Below are 27,582 nucleotides of genomic sequence, written 5' to 3'. Positions count from 1 at the left end.
CTTGGGGGTGAGTGAAAGGGTTGAAGGGAACAGAGAATGTTAGAACCTGTGGAAAAAACATGATTTGGACTTGCCAGTTGTTTGCAGTTAATGTTATTATAATCATCCTCTCAAGTAGGATTTATTCTCAGATATTCTTAGTACTTTCTGTGTCTACTTGATTTGTAAACTGCTTTTTAAATCTTGACGATCAGATTTACTGCATTCAGTTTTTATTTTTTACAGAGACTATATGTTATTACATTCAATTTTTACATGTCAGAATCACTCAGTGGCAGACCATGAACACATTCATTTAATGCCATTTTATTTTGAGTTCTTTGAATTTTCAGGAAACTGCATGTTTGTACTCATGTGTAAATCATTTTTATGTATTTATAATTGGGCATAGGAAATGCATGAATCATTAATATTTTACCTCGTAAGTAGAAAAGTATGAGTGTTTAACAATAAAGTGAAATGTTGTTATTGGCCAGTGTACACAAGCACACACTGTTCACCTTACAGAATCTCATTTTGGCTGACATGGTGCTGAGGAAAAAGCAAATATCATAGCAGCTACTGTAATTGAATTGGCCTCTGAATCATAGAAAGCCAGGAAGCCTGACAGTAACATTCTCTAAAACCTCTAAAAAATATTATGGTGCATGTGATGTGTATCTACTTGAGGCTGAAATGAATGGGCTATTAGAAGAAAAAAAAATTACTGATACAAAGAATGAGGAGGAAAAAAGAGAGGAGAAAAGTAATGATATTATTAGTAAAAGCACTTTAAAAAATGGAGGTGATATTTTTTCCCTCGAATTGTATTGGTGTGGGTTTTCAAAAGAAACTTATTCATGAAAATTATCTAGCCCTTCTTTCTCTCTCTCTCTCCTCTTTCTTTCTTTCCCTTTTCTCTCCTTCCTATTCTCTCTCATTTTTTATTCTTTAAAAATTATTTTTATTATCTTTATTTATTTATTGGATAGAGACAGCCAGAAATTGAGAAGGGGAAGGGGGAGAGAGAGGGAGAGAGACAGAGGGGTTCCTGCAGCCCTGCTTCACCACTCGTGAAGCTCTCCCCCTGCAGGTGGGGACCAGGGGCTCAAACACAGGCCCTTGTGCATTGTAACAAGTGCGCTCAACCAGGTGCGCCACCACCTGCCCCCCATCCTTCTTTGCTTCCTTTCTATCCACCTATCTACCTACAGGGTTATCTGTACAGTTCAGTGCCTGCACAACTCCACCACTCCCAGCAGTTTTACATTTTTTAATTAGAGGGAAGGAAGGAGAGAGAGGGAGAAAGAGAGAGAAGAGAGAAGCAGGTACTCTTCTTCTTCTAGCGTTTGCCCTTCTTCTGTAGCCAGTCAACAGCGTCAGGTTGAGCCTGATGTAAAGTTTCAAGACCTCCTTTGAATCTGGAGAGGTGGCAGTCGTTGACTGATGGGGTCATAGATTCAAACCCAGGTCTAACAACTTGATAACATGTGCACTCTACTAAGACATCTTCCAACTCATTCTGACCTTAATTTTGTGTCCTTTTTTTTTTAATTATTTAAAAAAACTTTTATTATTATAGTTGTTTTTCATGTATGTGATTTTTTTGTTTCACTCACTTATGTAATGCTTAGAATAATTCTAATATGTACCAAAAGTTTCATAAATATTTTAGGTGCTACTGGCAATAAATTTACCAATTTCTTAATAATAATACCCTTTCATATCTTAGGAGTTTTTGATTATGACAGTTTTTGAAAAGTTTATTTTATCATTCCAAGCAGCAATTGGGTCTGTGTCATAGTGACATTAATTTCCAAATGTTTTCATTTATTAAAATATTCAATTATTCTTAATTATTTTAGGCCACTTAAAAATTAAGCAGACTCTAATTTCCATTGCAGTCTGTGGAAAGAAATTAATTAGAGGGGGAATCGGGCTGTAGCACAGCGTGTTAAGCGCAGGTGGCGCAAAGCACAAGGACCGGCATAAGAATCCCGGTTCGAGCCCCGGCTCCCCACCTGCAGGGGAGTCGCTTCACAGGCGGTCTGCAGGTGTCTGTCTTTCCTCCTCTCTGTCTTCCCCTCCTCTCTCCATTTCTCTCTGTCCTATCCAACAATGACAACAAAAATAATAACTACAACAATAAAATAACAAGGGCAACAAAGGGAATAAATAAATAAAATAAATATTTTTAAAAAATTTAAAAAAAGAAATGAATTAGAGGGGAAAAAATCTTCAGGTAAAATTCTGACTTATAAAATGAGAATATTTCAAAGATTTTATTTAACTTACTAATGAGAAAACCAGTTATGTGTTACAAGTAGCTCAAAAAGAATTCAAGAGCCATAAGTATATGACAGTAAGGAATGCTGAAATGATTTTATAAGTAAATGTAATACTGATCCATTCAATTATATTTCACTAGAGTAATCAATTATATTTCACTAGAAAGATCATTTCTGTTTCTGTGGACAACTATCATTTGTATTGTTACCAGTTTTCTGCAATTTAGAGAGTTGTAAAATAGATCAAAGCCTATGAAAGGCAGAGATAACACACAAGAATTTATGTCACAGGATGCCCAGTGATCTTTTTTGCTCATTTCGAAGTGTTTTATACCTTTCTCTATTTTAATTTTCTGTTGGCATCCCTTTGCCTTCTAATAATGATGCCATATCAAATTATCCAATCAGATGAACATATAAACCTAAATGGGGTGCTGGGCAGGCACACGTGCGTAAGTGCAGGTGTTACCATATGCTAGGACCCAGGTTCAAGTCCTTAGTCCCTCCTTGGGGGGTGGGGTTCACTAGTGGTGAAGCAGTGCTGTAGGTATCTCTGATCTATCCCTCTTCCCTCTCAGTTTTTCTCTGTCCTATCAAATAAATGACTGTGTTGTAATAAAAAAAAATAAAAGACTTTAGAGGGCAGCTCTTGGCACGGGTTTAAAACAATCAAGGTTTATTTATTACATGGCTGTTCAGCAGTATGGAATGGTATATTTAGGTAGAGCAAAATAGGCAGTTATCGGTAAGGGCGAGGCTTGGCCAGGCCCATGAGTCTTTTAAGTTAGTTCCCAAAGTTGAGCTGAATGGAACAGGCAGGAAAAGAGGGAGCCAGAAAAGGGAGGGCTCCACTTCTGAGAAGGCCCCACTTCCGGCAGGCTTATGGCTAAATAACTTGATTTATGTCAGCCCGACCTTGGCCATATGCAAATTAGGCTCCACATTCTCTCAGCCCCAGCCTATGCTAATTATATCCCAAAATCCTTGCTGTGTCACAGCTTAAGTGTTTTGTTGTTTTTAAGTAGGCACTGCCTTTGCCTTTTTAAAATGCTTTTTTTCCCTACCTTTTAAAGTGGTAACTTGCTATTCTTACTAATTTTTGTCAAATCTGTTTTTGGTGAGTTTTTTTTTTTAAACTTTTTTTTTATTAGTGATTTATCTAGTGAGTTTTAAAATTGAGAACTGGTGTTCTAATACCCTAGGTCTTTGAAAAGTGTGTGATTACTTTAGAAATAAAGAAGAGTTGGAAATAGAGGAGGTGTGTAGAGGGATTGATTGGTTTCATTACTTGTAGTATAGGACTAGAGGAAGTCCCCCTCCCACTGTAGGTTTTTTTTTTTTTTTTTGGTCCTGGTCCATCAAGTAATCAAATAAAGATGGATTAGTAGGAGAAAAGAATACCTACATATGGAGAGTCTATATGCATGCAGATTCTAAAGCAAATGGTCTGTACTGAGGGTCTGTATATCTTGAGTAGGAAATGGGATAAGCACATGGGACTTAAAGGAGAGAGAAGGAGGTTCCTTTAAGAATTAGAAGGTGACTTAGATGACCAATGCTAGGTGCTCTATAATTAGATGTTTGCCTTCCATATAGATAGGTTTCTCTTTAGAAAGGCTATTTCTGTTTTTTTTTTTTTTTTTTAATAATTCTTGCTAATGACGTTAATCCTCATTCCTCATGGTAGTTAAGGATTTGATTTTTTTTTTTTCATGAGTCTGCAGTGCTCGTTGACCTTAGCTTAAAATAAACCTACAAATGGAAGTTAAATTTTGGCAGTAATATTTTACAGCAGCACACTTGTATACAGTTCAGATTGTTTTGCATCTGAATTGTCTTCACACTATCCCATATTTACTGTTGGCACAGTCTGCCAGTGGTCACCAGTGGTAATTACCTAACTCCTCTTTTGTAAAGTGACTTTCCCCTATGGCTAGCAAGTGATTGTGATAATTAAGCATTCTGCAGATATCCAGATCACTAGCAACAGGAGCAGTTTTTTTTTTTTTTAATTTTTACTTTTTAAAATTTTTATTTCATTTTCTTTTGTCTCAGAAGGCTACCTTGAATGTGTGTCTGCAAGAGAAAGTCATAAAGATCAGTGAAAAAGTTAACTCAAAACAGCCTAATCTGTCCTAATGGGATAGTCACATCTTTCTCAACAGTAGATTAAGTGGTAGGGAACACGTGTGTGTGTGTGTGTGTGTGTGTGTGTGTGTGTGTGTGTGTGTGTGTTTTAAAACAAAACAATGATAAATGGCTAAAAGTTAAAGGAAAAGGAACATAATAAGTACTTGTATTTTAAAGATATACTAAGTATCTGATACCCTTAGTTATTGCTGCTACTAATAACAAGCAGCCCCTCCATAACCAAATCTATTAATATCAACAACAAAAGCATTAAAATGCTATTTTTCCTCTCGTAAGCTACACTTTAAGGAATAGAAAAATGTAAAAACAAAAGCAGTTCTAATGGTTCATAAGACTTTAATTAATTTTTCTCTATTTGGAGATAAATTTAGATCACTAAACTTGTGAAGATTATATAGTGAGTCTGCTGATGCCTGAGGAACATGGCATGGCCAAAACAAACAAAAAAAGGAAACTGGAAGATTGAGACTGTTGAAAAGACACACAGGGAAATGAAAACGTCACTTAGCAGTGGTAAACGCAGCCTGGGCATTCATTTCACTCATGCCTTCATTCCATTGACTGGTTTTGATGTCACTTTTCCTTAGGTATTTGAGAAAGATTTCTTAGAAGACTAGGTTGTTATCCATTGTGCTATAAAGAGAAGTGGGCAGGGGTAGATAGCATAATGGTTATGCAAAGAAACTCTCATGCCTGAGGCTCCGATTTAGTCCTCCCCCCAACCACAATAAGCCAGAGCTATGCATTGCTCTGGTGTTTTTCTCTCTCTGCATCTCTCTCAAAAATAAAATGCTTTAATAAAAAATAAAATTAAAAAAATAAATGAATATTAAAAAGAAGAAAAGTACAGGAGGTTAAGAGGGAAAAATGAAACAAAATGAACAAAAATAGAGGAACTAATCCATTTTTGGTATTGCATCTAGTTAAAAAAAAAACCTTTTTTTTTTTTTAAAGTAATTTGGTTGAGGGAATTTTGGTTTACAGAGGCGTTGCCATAAGAGCTTGTAGTTTCTCAGCTTGTCAGCCCACCTCACCTTCCACCCAGCCTTCCATGATTCCTGTATATGCAAAACATGCAGAACACAGCGCTCTGTCCCTAGTACTAGTAGTAGTCTTTACCGTAGCTACTGAATCTGAAAACCAGATAAAGCATATAGTTTAGTTTGTTTGTGTATAATTGCGATTATAGCTTGCATCCGGCCTTTCTTAGAAAAGCATAGAGCCAGGGAAATGAATTGATTAGTTTGACACATAAGATGTAATGGACAGAATATATTTCCAATGCATAGGCAGCCTTCATAGAATATTAGTTGTATGACTTGGACAAAGACATGAATGAATACCTAGCACAAAATGTTATAGTTCAGATTGTCACAATATACTACATTAAAATCAACAGAAATTAAAAGACGAGCGGTCACGTGAAAATTAAAATAAAACTAAATAGCTATGAGATGAGAAAAATCCATAACCAGTAAGAATAGGCTGTCTAGTCACTAAGTTTTATAATCCTGTTTCTATGGACCGCTGCTAAGTCTGTACATCAAGAAAATTGGTAAAAATGTCTAAATTGATACAAAAATATATTTATATTTTATGTGCCCTACATGCCTAATTTAATGAGAAAAAATAAATATATTAAGTGGCCCAAGACAGGAAAAACATAATAAAATTAACCGGAAACAAGTAAAATTATAATACTTTGAGTCTTTGGGAAACTTAATCAAACTGAAATCATTGGATTGTTTAGATAAAAAAATAACTGTGAGTAGGATCAGAAGAAGAGCTAAAATGACTAGCATACAGGAAAACCAAAATATGTAGAGGAATATTACTTTTAAGTAGGTCAGAATCAGAAGTAACTAAAGTGTGTGGATGATTGAGTGAATGCCGCCAAAGTGGATACAACTAGAAGTAGAAATTGTAACCACAACAAAAGTGTCTGAATTAAAAATTGGAAAACTGGTGGCTGGGGTTGGTGTACTAGGTTCCAATCCCCAGTTTCCAGAAGCAGGGAGGAGTTTCAAAGTGCTGACGCTGTGCTGCCGGTGTCTCGCTTTCTATCTCCACCTTCCGTTCACTTTCTCACTGTTTCTGTACAATAAATAAATAAAATATTTAAAACAATTGAAAACAGTAAGATGTAGTTATCAGTTCAAACAAACAAAAACAGTATATTAGAAATTAGGGTCATTGCATATTATCAAATAAAAGGACACCCACACCTAGCTAGCTCTATTGGGATTTGCTTTGGAGGATCCCGGCTCCCCCAGACATAAAGAACCATTGTTCAGTGAATAATTAGTTCCAGCTTCAGAATGTAATTAAAGGTAACTCTTAATTGTGTGGTTTATCTTATGAACATAAATGATTTTATTTTGACAATTTGATAAAAATAATACTTTTAAAAGAATTGTGGACTGGTGTTTTTAACCAGAAAACAACACAATACTTTTTAACAACAATTAAAAAAAATTTTATTATCTTTATTTGTTTATTGGATAGAGACAGCCAGAAATTAAGAGGAAAGGGGGAGATATATATAGACAGAGACACCTGCAACCCTGCTTCACCACTCACAAAGCTTCCCCCCTGCAGGTGGGGACGGGGTGCTCAAACCTGGTCCTTGAGCATCGTAACGTGCACTCAGCCATGTGCACTACCACCCAGCCCCAACAATTTTTTAAAATATGCAAGTAAATTATTCTCAGAACCACAGGAAGAAAAAATAGATCCACAAAAAATAGATCCACAAAAAAAAATAGATCCACAAAAGAAAAAATAGTAACTTTGTATAGATAATTCAGAACTAAACTTTGATTCTTTTTGTTTGTTTTTTTTTGTATCCTGTCCACTAAAAAAATCTTGTTGACTGTACACAAGGTATTAGGGGTCTAGTCCCTTAGACACTGTTGCTATTCTTTTTTTTAATTTTTTTATTTTTTAAATTTTTTATTTAAGAAAGGATTAATGAACAAAAACATAAGGTAGGAGGGGTACAACTCCACACAATTCCCACCACCCAATCTCTCTGTTGCTATTCTTAATAAAGTTACCCTCATCTCTCTAGTAGATTATTGTAATAGTTGTTTTCTATTTTAATTTTCCTATTCCATTTTCTACCTTAATCTCTAATAAGCTATTTTATATTTATTTTATTTATTTATTCCCTTTTGTTGCCCTTGTTTTATTTTTGTAGTTATTGTTGTCGTCATTGTTGGATAAGACAGAGAGAAATGAAGAGAGGAGGGGAAGATAGAGAGGAGGAGAGAAAGATAGACACCTACAGATCTGCTTCACCAACTGTGAAGCGACTCCCGTGCAGGTAGGGAGCCAGGGCTCCAGCCGGGATCCTTATGCCGGTTTTTGCGCTTTGCGCCATGTGCGCTTAACCCGCTGTGCTACAGCCTGACTCCCCCTAATAAGCTATTTAAAAGTCTCTTAAAGTCTATTTTAAAGTCTCTTATTTAAAAGCTATTTAACAGTCTCTTAAAGCTTTGTGAGAATTATGGTAATTAACAGAGTGGGTGTTGCACAGAGTGATGAGTGTGATAACTTATACACTTGTGTGAGGATTTTTTTTTCCATATAGTTGAGAGGACTGCTTAGCTCAGGCTTATGACAGTATAGGGGACTGAACCTAGAACTTTGGAGCCTCAGGCATGAGAATCTCTTTGCATATACATTATGCTATCTACCCTGCCCCATGTGTGAAATTATATCCCTGAAAACTTGTACTTTTGTAAATTACTATTTAAAAAAATTGTGCAAATGTTTGTTCATATTGGTATGAGTGGCCTTTCCCTATTTTCAGAGTTATAAATCTTCACTGAAGAAAGAATGTAGAGGGGGCTGGGCAGTAGTGCACCTGGTTAAGAACACATATCACGGTGCACGGGAACCTGGGTTCAAGCCTCTGATCCACACCTGCGGGGGGAAAGTTTCATGAGTGCTGAATCAGGGATGCCGGTGTCTCTCTGTTTCTCTTCCTCTTTCCCCCCTTCCCTCTAAATTTCTTTCTGTCCTATCAAATGAATAAAGTTAAAAAGAGAAGAAAGAAAGAAAGAATATAGAGTAGGTTTTATTCCTATTCCTTCTTCCTAGTATTAGATTCACCATGATGATGAATTTATGTCAGCCTTATTTCCAACAAATTGGTGTTTTTAGGAGAATAGGGGAAGCTCAGATGAGGTTTTTTTTTTTTTCCCCTGCATCGTTGAGTCTCAAGTAACTTCAAGTTAAAATAAAAAGTGACGTATGTTGCAGTGCCATATTCCGGTCTTCACACACATACTTAAGATTCACAATTTCGTGTTTTAACTATTTTCACAAGATCACCCCCCTGCAAAAAAAAAAAAGTACTCATTTATAAATAATTACCAGGGGGTTGGGTGGTGGTGCACCTGTTTAAGCGCACATAGTATGAATTGCACGGACCTGCACAAGGATCCTGGTTTGAGCCCCCAACTCCCCACCTGCAGGGGGAGTCACCTCACAAGTGGTGAAGCAGGTCTGCAGCTGTCTTTCTCCTTTACTGTCCCCCCCCCCAATTTCTTTCTGTTGTATCCAATAAAATCGGGGGGAAAAATGGCTACCAAGAGCAGTGGATTAATGGTGCCTGAACCAACTGCCAGTAATAACCCTGGAAGCAAAATAAATAAATAAATAAATTATAATTGCCTTTTTCCTGCCTCATCATATGCAATGACTTCCTTGAACATTGCTTTCTGTAGTTATAGATTAGTCTGCGTTTTCTAGAATTTTATGTTCACGGGTCATGTAGTATGCTCTTAAAATATTTTATTTATTTATTAATGAGAAAGAGAAGGAGAGAGAGAGAGAGAGAGAGAAAGAATCAGACATCACTCTGATACATGTGCTATCAGGGATTGAACTCAGGACCTCATGCTTGAGAGTCCAGTGCTTTATTGGTTACATCACCTCCTGGACCACTGCATTTGTGTTTTATCTCACAGTTTTCACTCAGTATTTTCTTTTTCTTTTTTTTAAATTTTTTTAAAAATTTATATTTATTTAATGGATAGAGACAGCCAGAAATCGAGAGGGAAGGGGGTGGTAGAGGAGGAGAGAGACAGAGAGACACCTGCATTGCTTTGCCACTCACAAAGTTTTCCCCCTGCAGGTGGGGACTCGAACCTTGGTCCTTGTGCATTGTAACATGTGCACTCAACCAGGTGTGCCACCACCTGGCCCCCTTCACTCAGTATTTTAAGATTCATCTATGTGATGTAATTTTGGTTATTGCTGAGCAGAAGTTCCATTGTTAGCCATCAGTTCTGTTCATCTGCAGAACCAGGATCGTAACATCTCCTGGGTGTCTTATTTATGTACTTGTGAACTTACATGGTTAAGTTGCTGTTGAAATAGAGCAGAATTTGTCTACCTGACACCTCTCAGTAACAATAAATTTCTTCATTTCCATAATTTGTGCAAAAGAGAGGTTTATGTAGACATATTATACATTATGAGAGTGGAGGCTTTTGCTTCTCGAATAATTCAACCAACCTCTCCTGCTTCACAATTGGCTTTTTTAAATTCCCAGGATCCAAAGGCAGAGCTTATGTTCAGCTTCTTGTCTCTCAAAATGTTTTCTCTGATCTTTCTCCCACCAAAGGAAGATAGATGGTAGTGGACAGAATGAAAGGGTACCTTTTCTTCTCCTGGTTCCTCCCTAAGAAAAGTAACTCCTAGTGTAGTGTGACATTCAGTTACAGTACCTCTTTTCCTCTCTTCTCTCCCTTAGAGGGTACTTTCATGTAACTATTATACACCTGTTCCAAGATTTCAAAAGTGCTCCACTAAGGTAGATAAAGTTCAAAACACATAGTAGGTGAATGTTAAATGTTCCGCTCATGTGTAATTGGCCTTTAATTCCATATTTAACTCTGAATCTATCCCGGGAATCTTTAATCAGTATATCCTTGTTTGAAGAATACATTGCTGTTTTCTCTTAATCTAATTTCTTAAGAGTGTTTTTCCCTATGACATTTATCATAAATTAATTATAACTTGAGTTCTGGAAATGTTTGTTTAAAATTGAGCATGCATTCGTTAAGTGTCTGTAGTATAGAGTGCATGAAGCTGAATACAGAAACCAAAGTAGAAGAAATAAAAAGCTATATTCTAGGGCCAGCAAGACCGCTGTCCTGGCTATTGCCCCTACTTTGTCATTTGTGTGATCCTGGTTCGAGCCTGGCTCCTAGGGGATAGTGACTTGAGGTCAGTGACACAGTAGTTTCTCTTTTCCTTCCTGAGAAAAGTCAGCTCAGAGCAGGGAAGCCCCAGCAATGACCAAAAAAAGTTATATTCTAGTTGTGCAGTGGGAACATACTGCTCGCTTTTGAAGAGTGATGGTATATTAATAAGATAGATTTGAATGTGCAAAAATATGATACACCCTGAAGTGAAATAAAATGTGGAAAGTAAAAATACCATTTTGCCAACATACCTGATAATATCTTACTGTTAAATATATGTAATATTGACATAAGTGTGTGTCATATACACACATACATAGTAACAGGATTCTGCTTTGTAATAGGAGGAAAGTTCATGCATGAAGAAATGTTACTAGAAAAACTTTATGAAGAAGACATTTCTTTTCTTTCAGTTCAGGAAATTGCTTAACCATCTCCAAAGTACATTTATTCAGTAAAATATTTACCAAAGGGGAAGCAATTACAGAAGCCAGACCTTCCACCTTCTGCATCCTATAATGACCCTGGGTCCATGCTTTCAGAGGGATAGGAAAGCTATCAGGGGAGGGGATGGGATATGGAGCTCTGGTGGTGGGAATTGTACCCCTCTTATGCTATGGTCTTGTCAGTGTTTCCATTTTATAAATAAATAAATTAAATAAAAAATTTACTGAAAAAAATGGAATTGTGGTACAAACAAAACCTACTAGTGCAAAAGCTTATACTGCAAAGGCAAATTCTAGGGCCAGAGAGAGAGCATGGTGGTGTCTGCAGCAGACTCTGATGCCTGACTACCACTATAAGCCAGAGTTAAACATTGCCTGATTAAAAAAGAAAAAAACAAAACTGATTTTTATTCTCTGACTTTTTAAAACTTCCATGCAAACTTGGGGGAAAAAAAAAGATAGTAGTAAGAGCAATTTTAGGGTCACAGAGAAAATTGAATGGAGGTAGCATCTCCATTTGTCTTCACTATCAGAATCCTGCAGTGGAGTATTAATTTTGTAAAATAGATGAACTACAGTGACCCACTTCTATCACCTGAAGCCCACCATTTACCTTAGGTTTTATACTGTATTTTAGCTTTTGATAAATGTTTAATGACATCATCTGAGAGAAGGGGAGGGAGAGAAAGAGAGAGAAGTTCTATAGCTCTAAAAATACTCTGTTCTCTGCTTATTCATCCCCATCTTCCTGCTAACCCCTAGGCTTTTCAAATTAACTATTTACTTTTTCACTTTGTAATAATACATATTTTAGTTTCCTGTATGTCTTCATGGATTGGTAGCTCATTTCTTCATAGTGAAGAATCCTATTCCATGTTCTGGGACTCATACTTCATTTTCTGCATTTAACCTAGTTTATCCACTTACCTATTGAAATATATCTTAATTGTATCCAAGGTTTGGCAATCCTAAATTAAACTGCTATAAACCTTGAAAGTAAATCTCCCCTCCCCCCACCATTCACTCAACCTGTTTGGAGCTCATTTTCCCCATTTGAAGTATTTAACTGATGATTTCTAAGGATTGAAAGTGATATATAGATTGAAATCCTGAAATTACATAAAGATCATAGAAAACTCAGGTGTGCCAGTATGCTGGTATAATTATAAATTGAGAAAGCCTTTAGAAGGTCTGATAACTACCCCATCATTTAGGGCCCTAGTCAGGGAATCTTTGGATTCCCACACAGATGTGATGGACTTAGACCTCTAATAGATCTCTCTCTCCACTATCACTGGTCATTTTCATTAGGAATGCTATCATAAGCTCTCTTGTGGGTCACTCCAGGACCATGCTTTCACTGTAAAGTAACTCTGACACTTGAGGAAGACTTACACTGAAGTGAGTGAACCTAGAATGTTCCCAGCTGTGACCATGGACTGACTTGACTGTGAGCTCAGACTGACAGGAACTCGGAAGTTACACAGGCTCCTGTGCTCAACAGGATTATTTATGGGCCCTGAGTCAGATCAATGTGTTAAGCAGTATACATACACAATGGAATACTACTCAGCTGTTAAGAATAATGAAGTCGGGAGTCGGGCTGTAGCACAGCGGGTTAAGCGCAGGTGGCGCAAAGCACAAGGACTGGCATAAGGATCCTGGTTCGAACCCCGGCTCCCCACCTGCAGGGGAGTCACTTCACAGGCGGTGAAGCAGGTCTGCAGGTGTCTATCTTTCTCTCCTCCTCTCTGTCTTCCCCTCCTCTCTCCATTTCTCTCTGTCCTATCCAACAACGACAACAACAATAATAACTACAACAATAAAACAACGAGGGCAACAAAAGGGAATAAATAAATAAAATAAATATTAAAAAAAAAGAATAATGAAGTCATCTTTGCCTCATCTTAGATGGAGCATGAAGGAATCATGTTAAATGAGATAAACTAAGAGAAGGATGAATGCTCACTCAGGAGAGACTTACGAAACAAGGACAAGAAGAGAAAAACACAAAATGAAATTTAGACTGGGTTTGTTGTATCAAACCAAAGCAAAGGACTCTGGGAAAAGGAGCATGCTGGTAGTGGGGAGCTTTGGGGTACTGATATGATGATGGCAGAAAAGGACCCAGGTTGGGGGTGAGAATATATTGAACACACCTGTTACACAGGGAGATGATAAATTGTACTCATGTTTCAGCAACTGTCCTGTAATCCATTAGCCACTCCTTCCACCCACCCACCACCACCAATGATTTTCTTTAAGTAAAAATGCTTACAGAATTTAAGGAGAGGAAAAGAGCTTTTAGTGAATATAAATATTCTTTTGAATAGCATTCTGTTCTTTGCTTGGCTTGCTGTTTTGCATCTCTCATTGTTAAAATTCAACTGTCAGCTCTTCTTATTGGACTTCATACTTGTCCCTGTCGCTGATATCAGTGAAGGCCTTAGGAAGACCAGCTTCTCACTTGGAAAGAAATACCAGGATTGTTGTAAAGCTGTTGAAAACACGAGTCGATTTGTTCCCGTTTTTCCAGGGCAGTTTCAATGTATGCCCAAGGTCTTACTGCAAATCTTTTTTTTTTTAAAGAGAGTGGAACAGTCTCATTATTATTCTCTTTATTTATTTATTGGATAGAGACAGCCAGAAATCGAGGTGGGATAGAGAGACAGAGAGATAGATACCTATAGCACTGCTTCACCACGTGTGAAGCTTTCCTTCTGCAGGTAGGGATGGGGGACTCAAACCTAGCTGTACTGACATCATCATTGTTCCAGAATGTTCCTTGTTCTCATGGCTTCTTAGCATGCTCTTCTGTCATAAGTACTTAATTTCTCCTCATGTCCTTTAGGTCAGCTGTTCCTAAATTCTGGTCACTCTTTCTTTCAGACCTTGCCTTTCCAATCTTTCTAGCATTTTACTACTTCTCCAAACACTTAGTGTCCCTGTTCCTGCTGTATTGACTTCCTTTAACATGAATCATTATGAAAAAGTCAGTAGTTGAAATACTAAATTAGCCATTCCCAGAATATTTTTGCTTATTTGCTTACTTATTCTTACTACCACTGGGGTTATTGCTGGAGCTTGGCGCCTACATGAAAAATTTACTGCTCCTGGTGTCTGTTCCCCCCTCCCTCTTTTTACTCTTTTGCTTGATAGGTCAAAGAGAAATTGAAAGGGGGAAGAGGAGATAGGGAGAGACAGAGAGAGACCCCTGCAATACTGCTTCACCGTTTCTGAAGCTCCCGCCCTGCAGGTGGGGACTGGGGCCTTGAGTCAGGGTCCTTTATTCATGTACAAGGTAACATGTGCACTCAGCTGGGCGCACCACCGCCTCTGCACCCCAATACCTTCTAGCATCCATTCAACATTTAGATGTGGTTTTGGTTTGTTTGTTTTGTTTTCCCCCTGGAAATTGGCTGTTTTGGTTTCTGTGTCTGAAAGTAGCAGTCAGTTGCAGGGACAACCATTTCCAACTCAATTCAGCGACTCTTTCATTACTAATGCTTTTAATATAGCATTGCTGTATTAATGTTTACAGTGCTCCTTTTCAATTTTGGGCATTATCTTTTTTACTTTCTCTTTTAGAGAATGAGAATTATTAACATTTCTCTTATTACCGCCAAACTCTTGTGTATATACACACATGTGTCAAACACTCTGGGTTCCAAATGTCACTACATTGTGACTTCAGTTATAACAGGATCCACATTTATAAAACTGTAAACACACTAGTCACAGCAGGGTCGTGTAGCATACTGTGATTACTTTCCCTATCCCTGCAGCATTTTGTTTTGTGGGAGTTTAGAACTATATGGTTTTGATTTGCCTGTTTTTCTCTAGGTGATTAGTATCAATCAATCCCTCCTTGCTTATTTATATCTTCTTTGAGTATGCACAGACATCTGCGTTTTGGGGTTGGCCTTTTCTTGAAGAAAACCTTGTAGAGGCTTCAGATCTGCTCTGATTTGAGTAATGGTCCTAAGGGTCTGCTTCAGTTTGATGGAAACCATAGATTCCTTAAAATCATCTAAGCAGTTTTCTTTATTTCCAGTGGGGCATTGAACAGTCACTGCAAATAGGTTTTTTTTTTTGTTGTTGTTAATATTTATGTATTTAGAGGGGGAGAGACTAGACCATGTGTAGTACTGGAGGTCAAACCCAGGGCTTCACGCAGTCAAGTTACTCTGTGCTGTTCCTGTTTAGCTACCTCCCTGGCCAATGTTTTTTAAATTATTATGAGGAGAAATTGTAAATATTTACATGAATTTATCCATGTTTCTCATTCAGGTGTTGTAATTAAATTGCCTTTTGTTCCAGAAATCGAGAGTGCTTTGCATGGAGCATGTTAAAATTGCTGAATGTCACTACATCCACACATGTTTGTATGTATGCATACATATGTATATGGGTATTGTATTTTTTTCTTTATAGGCTCTCAAAATTAGAGAGATTTGTAACTGCCCACCACTTTCTGGACCAGACCCTCGACTATTATTCAAACTAAAAATGAAGCAATTGCTTGAAGATTCAGAGAAAGAAGACCTAAATAAAACTTTTAAGAAACAGAAAATGGATTCTCCTCCCATTCAAAACCAGAAGCAAATACCATTAGCATACATAGTTGATAAAAGAACTGGCAGTTAAAATTTATGAGGTACAAGATGTATGAAGAATGCAGGAGCTCATGGCATTTTTATGCTTTTTAAAAAATGATGTTTGAAATTAAATAAGGATATTCAGGGTCAAATCATGTATATTACAGGCATTGCCTAAATTCTTTTACTAGATGTTTATTTTTCATGAAATAGTGATGTACTCCAGTCTATTTTAAAAAAATCTTCATTCAGCGGGGAGGCAATTACAGAAGCCAGACCTTCTACCTTCTGCATCCCATAATGTGACCCTGGGTCCATAATACCAGAGGGATAAAGAATAGGAAAGCTATCAGGGGAGGGGAAGGGATACAGAGTTCTGGTGGTGGGAATTGTGTGGAGTTGTACCCCTCTAATCCTATGGTTTATTCAATGTTTCCTTTTTACAAAAAAAAAAAAAAAGGAAAAAAATCATCAATGAAAATGTCACAGAATAAATTTATATCATATTTTACTCTGTCTCATATTTGATTTGCAAGTTCATCTTGTGGATAAACAGAATGTGCAGTAATTGTTATTGTAGGAAGGATTCAACTAAGCCTAAAGTGGTTTGATCTGGTCAACTGCGAAACTGAGTCTGAGCCATCTGTTTGAAGAAATTGATTTGAATTGGGATTATGTAGGAACTTGGTATAGAGGATTTCCTTGTCCTCACTTAGGGACTATGAAGTCAAAAAAGTGATAGAAAGAAGCTGAAGAAAGCTATTTTCTAAAGGACATATAAGTATGCTTTTTCTGATCCAAAGGATAAGAAAGAAGCAAAAAGGGGGAGAGATGGTCAATTTCTCACTGCACTGAAGTTTTAACACAACAGCTGCCATTGTATTTCCTTAGCAATGTCGAGCCTTTTCTGAGGTTCTTAGAAAAGGCAGCCACGTTGTTTTTATTATTTCCATCAGGAGAGAGAAGGGAGAGTGCTTCTTCCAAAGCAGCACACCCCAAGTGATCTCCAGATATGACCATGTTGTATAAATGTGGAAATGAATTCTTGAGAGCTTGTTTGGAGGTTCTAGCAGGGGAGTGCAGCTACTCGTATACCCTCGACCAAAGACCCGTCTGTCTCTATTCGGGGAAGGCTGTCCTCTTGACCAAGCACACAGCTTCATAAGTGACACACATGGAGCAGTGAGGGAGGAAGGGGACACTTGCCTAGCCAGCCAGATCAGCCAAATCAACCCGGGCGATCAATGGGGTGACATGTCACAGCCAGATCGCCCTCACATCCTGGAAATGAGTTCTTGAAGTATATTTATTAATACTATTTATTTTCACAAGCTAGTTAAGTTTATTGATACTGAAGTGATATTCCAAAGAGGAAAATTTTTCTTGAAACATATTAAACTGTTTTATATAAAAGGATAAAGAAACTTTACTGAGTTTCTGCTATGAATGATTCTGTTTATTCCACAACCTTATTGAAGTAGTTTCATTATTTTCTGAGAAGTAAGCTTTAGTGAGAAATAGGCTTGAATGTGTGTGTGTTGTATATACATATATATTCACATTATTTCACCTAAGAAAGCAAAGCTAAATCTGTCTGATTACCAATCTGTTGATTTCTACAACTCTCTGCTATATAAATCTAAACTTTCAAAGACAATGTAGAAACTATTCCCAGTTGTGTGAGATATATGTATGGTTTCACCCTCATGCTTTGCTTCAGTACAGGTAAAATTTTCATAGTCCTATGGATCACATGTCTACAGGATTATTTTCCAGATTTCCCCCTTGAATACTTCTATCAACATTTATATGGAAAGCCCAGAGTGAGATGGAATAAAATTGTACAATCTCTCCCCTTGCTTGTGAAAGCTCACTTATAATTCATGATCTGTCTTGACACTAAAGTTTTCTTGGACAAAACATTGATTTAATATTAAGACCAGTTCAGATCCTATTTGTTTTTCAGAGATTACTATAGATTAATCATAGGGAACTTCTTGATCTGCTTTAAAAAAAAAACAAAAAAACACTTGTAAGGAGGAGGTTCAAATAAATTATTCTCCATAAACTCACTCTTTATAATCCTTATGATGTGTTTCCATCATAGACACTATAACATATTAAAATTTTGGAGAGTATCACTTAGAAGAAGACAGTAAAGCACATTTATATTTCCCAGGAAAATAATACACAGAATCTCCTAGTCTGTTCTTCCAACCCACCATTCTGTCTAATTTGTATTGTTTGAACTTCTAGGAAACATGAGTTGATATTTCAGGAAAAAAGAGAGAGAGAGAGACAGTATAAAGATATTTTTAGAGTACATGGGAAAAAGGCTTTTTAAACCCATGCAACTTATAAATGCAGGGGCAGTGTTACACTTCAGGGTTTTAGGGAGAATTAAATAGCAATTGGAATGTAATGATGTTAAGTTCTATGTCTTAAGTGTGCATTTCATTCAGTTGTAGAACTTACTGTTCCCATAGGATTTAGATGTTGGCTAGTTTGGTCAGTTGTTAGGGTACCAATATCAAATTGCAAATCCCATCTAATCTTAAAACCCAGATAGTTTAAAGACTATACCTTCTGAAACTTTACTGATTAAAAAATAAAAGTGTATTTATTGCTATAGCCTGACTACCTGTTTCTGGCATGTAATAGGCATTTAGTTAATAAATTATTTATACTTAACACCAGCCATCTGCTCTAAGATTTTTTTTCTAAAAGAAAGGTGAAACAATTATTTTTTATTACATCTTAGACTCCTGGTAGCCTTGGGACCCTGGGCATGTCACTTAAACTCTTTTGTGCATCTTTCTCTTTGTAAAGTAGGAATAATAAATCACCTCATAGTCTAGTGTGATTATTAAGGAAAACGTGTATTTCATGTATTTAGTACAAGGTCTAGAAATCCAAATATAATAATAAAATATATATTTCTGGAGGCAGAGCCTTGGCAAGTGAGTAAACCTCTCTCTTCTTTAAGCACACCGAAAAAATTCACCAGAGCACAGCTGGGTTAGCAGAGAAGACACTATCTTCTGGAGGTGGATAGACACTTGAATGGTGTTTGGTGAAAGGGAGAACAGCCAGGAAATTGAATTTTACTAGCAACGTAACATTTATCAGTTGCTGTTGTTGCCAGTAGCACAGTGGTGTTACACTTCTTGGCTCAAAAACTGAGGAGAGATGGAGGGCCTGTAAGCCCTAGCCTCAAGGCCAAGACACTGACCTGCACACATGAACCCGTCTCTGGAGTACAAAAGAAGACCATCTAAAAAAATGGTAGCTGAGTCCAATAGAGTGAATCTGTTTAAATCTTCCTCACCCAATAAAGAGCTACTTAGTCAAAAGCAAAACTGAATGACTGCTCATGTGCACAGGTTGGGAAACCAAGAGTATCCTATTGAGCTTGCAAAGAGTAGAAAGGTGCCACAGTGATTATACTGGAGGGCTAGGAAATCTTGGGTGGACTTTGCACCTCCCAGCTTCTTCCACAATACCAGGCTCCATCCAGCCATATCTTAAAAATGAAGAATCCCACCACTGTCTTCACAGCATGGACTAAATGCACATGTATAAAAAGATAGCAAAGATTTTGTTTAAAGACAACATGGCATACCTGTTGAAATGAGAAATGATTCCATAGTAAAAATCCACAGACATAATTCAGAAAATTCATCATAAGGACATTTAAAAAAAAAATGAGAACCGTAGTAACTCAACACAGGTTAATAAAGAGATAACGGTATTCAAAGAATCCTTTACCAACAAGATTGAAGATTGGAAGGGAAAATAATTTCAAACAGATACAGGATGTGAAGAGCACTGAATAAAATTCAGGTTAAATTGGGAAGCTTAAGGAGTGGACTTGACATGCAGAGATAGAATATCAGGATTAAAAGATTAAATCCCCATAATCTCTCAAATGGAAGAAGAGAGAGAAGTATGGTTCAATAAAAATAAAGTGACTTTAAAGAAAGTAAGACATCATTAGAAAAGTAAATATGAGGGTATTATGAATTCCAGAAAAATAGAAAAGGGAGGAGAAGCTATCCAGTTTTGAGGCATTAGGTAAAAAAATCTTCCAAAACTCTGGAATGGAGGGCACTTCTGAGGTGTGGCTAAGCAGTAACAGCAGTTGCATTTTGCTCTCCTCAATCAGCTAGGAAAAGCAACAAAAGTCACCTGAAACTTGACAAAACATGACCAGGTTCTTCAAGAACTCACCAAGGCACAGGTGAGTACAGACATATGTGGTTCATGAACAGAAAGAGGGTGAGGGAGAGAGGTTCCCAGAATTGTGGAATGACCAGAAAGAACATGGTTCCTTAAATATATGGTGTGAGATGATAACACATTCTAAGCAAGTAAAATTAAGCATTCATTTTAGATTAGTCCAATAAATGTGCATTAACACATTTGTTTTTACTACTTACAAGAATTTTTCTGACCTGGATTATCCAATATCCTCAGAACCTCACATGGAATTGGAAAAACAAACTTATTTACTCATTAGGGAGAAAATTAAAGCTGGATAAAAACTGTGCAGGTTATCCAAGTATGTTTTTCAAGTTCATAGCTAACCTGCAATTTATGGAAAGGATTCAATGATTTGTAATACAGTGCTTTCAGCTTTGAAGAAGACTTCTGGAGAAGGAGATATTGCCTCTACTTTTTTTTTTTTAATCTGTAAATTAAATGCGAGAAATAATTTGACAACTATGTGTGCCCATTGTTAGTACATAATGGCTGAACTGAGATTTCAGTCCTAATCTGACTCCAAAGTCTGTGCTCCTCATCCAACAATTTCCTGCCACTTAATTAGAAAAATCTCATAAAGGGAGTTGGGGGGGAGGGGAAGTGTCTGTTTCTGAACAGCAGGGTAAATGTTCTTTTTCTCTCTTCCAAAAGCCCTCATTTTATTTTATTAGTGATTTAACAATGACTAACAAGATTATAGGATAGCAGGGTTACAATTCCATACAATTCCTACCACCAGAGTTCTGTATCCCATCCTCTTCATTGGAAGCTTCCCTATTTTTATCCCTCTCTTGAGAATATGAACCAAAATTCTTTATGGGCTGCAGAAGGTGGAAGGTCTGGCTTCTGTAACTGCTTCTACGCTGAACATGGTGTTGACGGGTTCATCCATACCTACAGCCTGTTTCTATCTTTCCCTAGTGGGCTTTGGGGAAGTGAGGTTCCAGGACATACTGGTGAGGTCGTCTGCCCGGGGAAGTCAGGATGGTATCATGGTACCATCTGTAACTTGGTGGCAAAGGTGACATAAAGCAGGACAAACAGTTTAAGAAACAGGAACCAAGAAGTAAGAATAGAGCAGATGAAACTAAGGATCTTTGTGTAGGAAGAAGTTAGGAAGTCTGTTTTAGGTATATTCTAATCGGCCTATGACTTTAGTAGTTTTTGCCTCAGCCCAGTAGCTAACATGCAGGTGGGCTAAAAGTATTGTCTGGGCAGATGGTGTCAGAGTTGAGAATAGTACTAAAAGCTGGATTAGGGCAAAGAGTAGCTCCCAAATATGAGGAAAGTATATAGATAGCATAAACTGTAAACCCCATTGATCTGACCTAGGGCTCGTATCTATTCCTATTTAGCACATAGAAGTCCTCATTTTAATTTGCTATTGACAAATGATAAAATAATTGGCTTCAATTATATTTGTGTAAAACCAGAGAACTCTTGTTAACAATCTTATAATGGGTTTTATTAAGGCACAGAGTTCCTTAAACTGAAGTGAAAAATGTTTCATTACTGAAAAGAAAACCCTTTTAGTGTACTAACTCTTTATATGTTCCTCTCTAAAGTCTATCAGAGGGTGTGGGTAGATAGCATAATGATTATGCAAAGAGACTTTCATATCTGAGACTCCAAAGTCCCAGGTTCAATCCCCCATACCACCATAAGCCAGAGCTGAACAGTACTCTGGAAAAAAAGTTTATCAGAAAACCAACAGGCCTTAAAGGTAGTTTAGTGACTCCTTGTATTTTTTTTTTGTTGTTGTTGTCTGTTTTGGTTGCCACTATAGTTTCACTGTCCTGATTCTGTTTTAAGGAGATAGATAGGCATGCAGGCAGGCAGACAGATTATCACAACACTGAAGCTGGGCTAGAACCTGGGTGACATACATAGTGGAGCAGGTGCACTAACCAGGTGAGCTACTTGTTAAGCACCTGGTACCTAGCCTATTAGTTACCAGGGACTCATTTTACATCACCTGTTTAGTGTGCATGGCCTCTCCATTTTTAATTTAATTTTACTTTATTTATTTAGTGTTGAAAGACTGTTAGGAAATTATAAAGAATCATTTAACAATTCTATATACTTATTTATATATACATCTCAGCATAGCTATAGTTAATCATTTACAGTAATCTAAAATTATAACATGCCGCAATAGGACAACTTTCCATTGTTCCGTGTGTTCTAAATAGCACATGCGTTATTATTCTTATTTTTAAAATACATTTTATCCTATTGAGGGTAGAGATTGAGAGGGAAAGGGGAGATAGAGTGGAAGAGTGAAAGAGAGACATCTACAGCACTGCTTCACTGCTCATGACACTTCCTCCCTTGCAGCTGGGGACTGAGGGCTTGAACCAGATCCTTTGCACATGGCAACACATGTACTCTATAGTTACACCACCACATGGCCCAGCTACAGGTCTCTCTGTACCTCTATATTGTCTCTGTCTTGAATGGTTGTAGTATGCTGTTTAGGAATTGAGATAGTCTAGCAGGTGGCGCAAATCACAGTGTGATCCAGCTGTGGCCTCAGGATTTCTGTGATGTCATCAAAGACCAATCATAAGCTTGAATTTAATGTTGTCTCTGATGCCACCAAAAGTCCAGCCAGAAGAAAAATTTGTGATTTTCATTAGTCTAGATGACCTACTTATTTGAGAGAAAACATAAAAATTTTAGTTAGCCTCTTCGGACTATTAAGCATAACTGCCAGATTCCCAATACCATATTCACAGACCACAGGGGCCCTGCAACACAACTCTGGGAAGTATGAGTCCACATCATCTTTGCCTTTTTTATTTTGTTTTCAGAATATTAAAGAAAGTAAAATCAACATATATTAATATATCAAATATTGCCTTATTTTCTGTAGATTAAGAATAATGTTGGCCTGTATATACATTGTTCAATATATAAGGATATATAGATTTCATAGTAGCTTTTGCACAGATAAATCAAGTTGAGTTCAATTTTTCCCATAATTCTCCTCTAATATAGTAACTTTGAGAGAATCAAAACCAACATGTCTAGTCTTATTTTTTATTTGGGAACATGGGGATAATAATATTTGTGCTTCCTGCTTCTCAAGGGATTGTTAATAGATTTTGAATATACTAATATATATATTTTACATCCAAATGATATACGTATGGTGATTTACTTAGTCCAGAGTTGTCTAGTCTGTAAGGCTACTAGGTAGGAAAATTCATTTTCTTTCTTTTTTAAAAAATCTTTATTTATTGGATAGAGACAGCCAGAAATTGAGAGGGGAGGGGTGATAGAGAGGGTAAGAGACAGAGCTTCTTTTTTTCCATTTTACTCCATAAGACAGAAATTGAGAGGAGAGAATGAAGGAGAAAGGGAGAAAGATAAACACCTGCAGACCTGCTTCACCACTTGTGAAGTTTTCCCCCTGCAGGTAGGAACCAGGGGCTTGAACCTGGGTCCTTGTGCATTATAACATGATTGCTCAACCAGGTATGCCACCACCCAGCCTCAGAGAGGTCCTTTTCAAACAGATGACCATGATGTCTATCTGCTATCACCTACACTTGATCTTCTTTTATTCAAGTGTGAGAAAAAAAGGAAACTTTATTTTTTACACCTAGCATATTTTATTTTGATCTGATTTATGAATCTGTATATATGTGTTAATTAACCTAGTCATTGTGTTTATCTTGGTATGGTTCTGGTCTAGAGAATAATTTTGACTTCCATCAATGCCTTCATTCTGACGGCTGCTTAACTCCAGATAAATAAGGTTGACATTTTCCTGAATGATCAGTCTGTTCTCTAAATGCAGTAGGAAATGGGAAGCTAATGTTGGCTGAATCCTACTAAGGACAAGACACCATAATATTTCTCTTCATCCAGTCTTCACAGTAGCTTCACAAGGCATGGGTTAATCTAGTGGAGTGATAAGAAAATGAGGTTGCAGAACTGGCTGAGGTCAGTAAGTTTGTAGAATTAAAGTACATTTGTGAGACTAGAAAGCTTTTGACTGACTTTGACATTCTTTCTGTCACACATAGACAATGAGGGCAGTTTGGGGGCTGGGCAGTGGCTTACCCTGTTAAGTGCATATAGTACTATGCTCAAGGATCCAGGTTTGAGCCCCAGCTCCCCACCTGCATGGGGACGCTTCACAAGTGGTGAAGCAAGCCCACAGGTGTTTATCTTTCTCCCTTTCTCCTTCTTTCTCTCTTCTCAATTTCTCTGTCTTATGGAGTAAAATGGGGGGAAAAAAAGTGGGAGTCAGGGCGATGGCTGCCAGGAGCAGTGGATTCTTAGTGCCAGCACAGAGCCCCAGTGATAACCCTGGAGGCAAAAAGAAAATTTAAAAAAAGAGGGAGTCAGGCGGTAGCGCAGCAGGTTAAGCACAGGTGGTGCAAAGTGCAAGGACAGGTGTAAGGATCCCTGTTTGAGCCCCAGCTCCCCATCTGTAGGGGAGTTGCTTCATAAGCAGTGAAGCAGGTCTGCAGGTGTCTATCTTTCTTTCTCCCTCTCTGTCTTCCTCTCTCCATTTCTCTCTGTCCTATCCAACAACGATGGCAACAATAATAACTGCAACAATAAAACAACAAGGGCAACAAAAGGGAATAAATAAATAAATATTTTAAAAATGAAGACAATTTGCTGTAAATTATGGTGAACATATATTTGGGTTCCTACATTGTTTTAGTGCATAGGGCTATTCTCTTGCTATGCATTCTTTGATAATCTCAGTATTGTCTTTTTTTTTTTTTTAAAGATTTTGTTTATTAATGAGAGAGATAGGAAGAGAGAGGAAGAACCAGATATCACCCTGGTGCATGTGCTGCTGGGGCCTGAACTCAGGACCTCATGCTTGAGAGTTCAGTGATTTATCCACTGAGCCATCTCCCAGACCACTCAGTATTATGTCTTAACATCAATCTCTTTCAATGAACCAGACAGCAAACTGAAAGATGTTCAGAAAGCCAACACTCTTTAAGGACATAAATTGATGTTTGGTAAGTGCTTAATGAACTCAGGTTAGAATATTGAAAGAAGGGATGAGTGAATGGCCATAAATATATACAAACAAGAAAACAATCAGTTATTCTCACATTTCAAATAGTTTTGAGGATGAACATTTATAACCTAACAAGGAGAAAGCCTCACTCATGCACGCAGTCTTCTTCTTTTCCTTCTCCTCCTCCTCCTCCTTCTCCTCCTCCTTCTTCTCCTCCTTCTCCTTCTCCTTCTCCTCTTTCTCCTCCTCCTCCTTCTTCTCCTCTTCCTCCTCCTCCTCCTCCTTCTACTTATCATATTTTCTTATTGGATAGAGACAGAGAAACTGAGAGGGAAAGGGGAGGTAGGCAGTAGAGCAGCGAGATAAGCTTTACCACTCTGAAGCTTCCCCTCTGCAGGGGCTTGAACCAGGGCCCTTTGCACATTGTAATGTGAGCACTTAACCAGGTCTGCCACCACCTGGCTGCCCAAGTCGTGCTATATATATATTTTATTTATTCCCTTTTGTTATCATTCGGCGCTGTGGAGAAGAGAGAGAGGAGGTCCGGAGCGAAGAGGGAACACAAATCTTTATTTGCGCTGGCACCTCAGAGTTGGGTGCTAGAGAAACAGGTTGGGCCACGTGGAGGTAGCGAAAATGGCCGCCTCACACAGTAACCTTCCCTGCGTCTGAACACCGAAGTGAAGCGCTGGCAAGAGAGCGAGGTGTGGAAGAAGAAGGGCTTTTATAGGAGCAGCTTTCGTGGGAAGGGGGAGGAGTAACCATAGCACTCCAGGATAGGATAATAACTCTCGTGAGAATGGGAAGGGGGAGGAGTGACCAAAGCACTCCAAATATCGTGGGGAAATAGACAATGCCCTGAGGGCATAACATGGCGAAACAGGCACTCTGAGAATGTCCCAACTCTCGTGGGAACTAGCAGTAGCCTGAGGGGACAACATGGCAGATGTGACTGCATCTGCACAATTTCCCAGCGTCTCCCCCTTTCCTTTTATCTAATGCCCAGGGCAACAGTGTGTAAAGTCTATGAACTACTCAGGGTCAGTCTATGAAAAACCAGCAACGTGAAGGGAAGGAAGCTGCTGTAAAATTGTCTAAAGTGTCCAAAGGGTATACCAGCAAGTCCGATAGAAGTCTCAGTCCAAAGTAGGCGACTAGGGGGAGAAATGGCAGGGGATGAAATGCAGCATGAGGAAGGTCAGCCTCTAGAATTCTGCTTTTCTGTAGAAAGTGAGCTGGAACCGTCAAAACGTGACAGGTCAAAGCAGAAGCAGGAAAGGCAGACAGGCAGTAAAAAAGTTCTGTCCTTGGAGTCTGTGAATCAGGTTCTTCAGATCGCGTCAGGTGACATCTAGGGTTTCGGGGGGGTTGTGCCACTGTAGTCGTGCCATCTAGTGGGTGATGTCAAGGTGTGCAGGGGTCCAGATGTTTTTTCCGGGATTCCTGTGGAAGAAACACAAACAATCTGCTTCTCGTGGTTAGCAGGGCATCTGATTTGAATGCTTTATAGAAAAAGAGGTTTGGTGCCTTAGCCAACTGAGTATTGGGGATGTATCTTTCCTATTCATTCATTATTATTATTTTATATTATTTGTCATGGTAGTCAGCCATTATCTGGAAGGTCCTGGGTGATTCATGGGGAAAAAGAACTTATCTTTTAACAAGGACTCTAAGGTGTAGGGAAGCGGGATCTTTTTTTTTTTTTTTTGGTATTTTGCCTTTTGTTGCCTTAGTTGTTTTATTGTTGTAATTATATTGTTGTTATTACTGATATTGTGGTTGTTGGATAGAACAGAGAGAAATGGAGAGAGGAGGGGAAGACAGAGAAGAGGAGAGAAAGAGACACCTGCAGACCTGCTTCACCGCCTGTGAAGTGATTCCCCTGCAGGTGAGGAGCCAGGGTCTCAAACTGTGATCCTCAAGCCGGTTCTTGCACTTAGTGCCACCTGCGCTGAACCCGCTGCACCACCACCCGATTCCCAGGAACTATCTTTTAACATAAACTCTATGGCCCTGCCAATAGCAACTTTGAGGGCACATGTGGCTCCCCACATGTCCCCCTTTCTTATATCATATTTTGATGTTTGGCGGACTTTGTTTTGTGGCAGGGTAGACTATGCCTGTCTTAGGTTGGGGATCAGCCTTCCGTCTTACCCGTCATTGGAACACCTGGTAATTTTTGCCCAGTAGTACCAGGTGCCCTGTCTTAGGTTGATTGAATAGCGCTAGTTTCCCTTTTACCTGTCATTGGCTAGCCAGTCCTCTACATGGTGGACATTCTGATGGAGGGGGGCAAATCCTCCACAGCAACTCAATATTCTGCCATGTCCAGCCTATGATAGTGAGTTTGTATAAGTTGCATCTTTATGGCATCAATCTGTTGTTGCAAAAAGGCCATAAGCTTATTAAAAATTATAGGACCGAGGTCTGGGAGGTGTTGCAGTGGATAAGGCGTTAGACTCTCAAGCATGTGGTCCCAAGTTCGATCCCTGGCAGCATGTGTACCAGAAAGATATCTGGTTCTTTCTCTCTCCTCTCTTTCTCAATAAATTAAAATGTTTAAAAAAAAAAGAATTATAGGACCTATTGTGAGCAGAAGAAGTAAAACAAGCTAGAGTCCCACAACTATGGGTAGACAGGTAA

At 38.2% G+C, this 27,582-nt stretch overlaps 1 protein-coding gene across 10 annotated transcripts in view; it reads left to right on the top strand.

The window, feature by feature from the left end:
* Window positions 1-27,582, top strand: part of OMA1 (OMA1 zinc metallopeptidase) — a 180,012-nt gene that overhangs the window by 67,595 nt on the left and 84,835 nt on the right. For 9 of the 10 annotated variants that reach the window (XM_016187972.2, XM_060206278.1, XM_060206282.1 and 6 more), the window contains one exon: window positions 15,517-16,191. The exons of the other annotated variant lie outside the window; for it this stretch is intronic. In XM_016187972.2, coding sequence (XP_016043458.2) covers window positions 15,517-15,729 — 213 coding nt within the window. In that variant the 3' untranslated portion in view covers window positions 15,730-16,191. Of the gene's footprint in view, window positions 1-15,516; window positions 16,192-27,582 lie in introns of those variants that run through there. 10 annotated transcript variants of the gene reach the window in all.

The sequence above is a fragment of the Erinaceus europaeus genome, chromosome 13 (genome assembly GCF_950295315.1).
Source record: "Erinaceus europaeus chromosome 13, mEriEur2.1, whole genome shotgun sequence".
In the NCBI taxonomy this organism is placed as follows: Eukaryota; Metazoa; Chordata; class Mammalia; order Eulipotyphla; family Erinaceidae; genus Erinaceus; species Erinaceus europaeus.
This window is presented reverse-complemented; position numbering and strand designations above follow the sequence as displayed.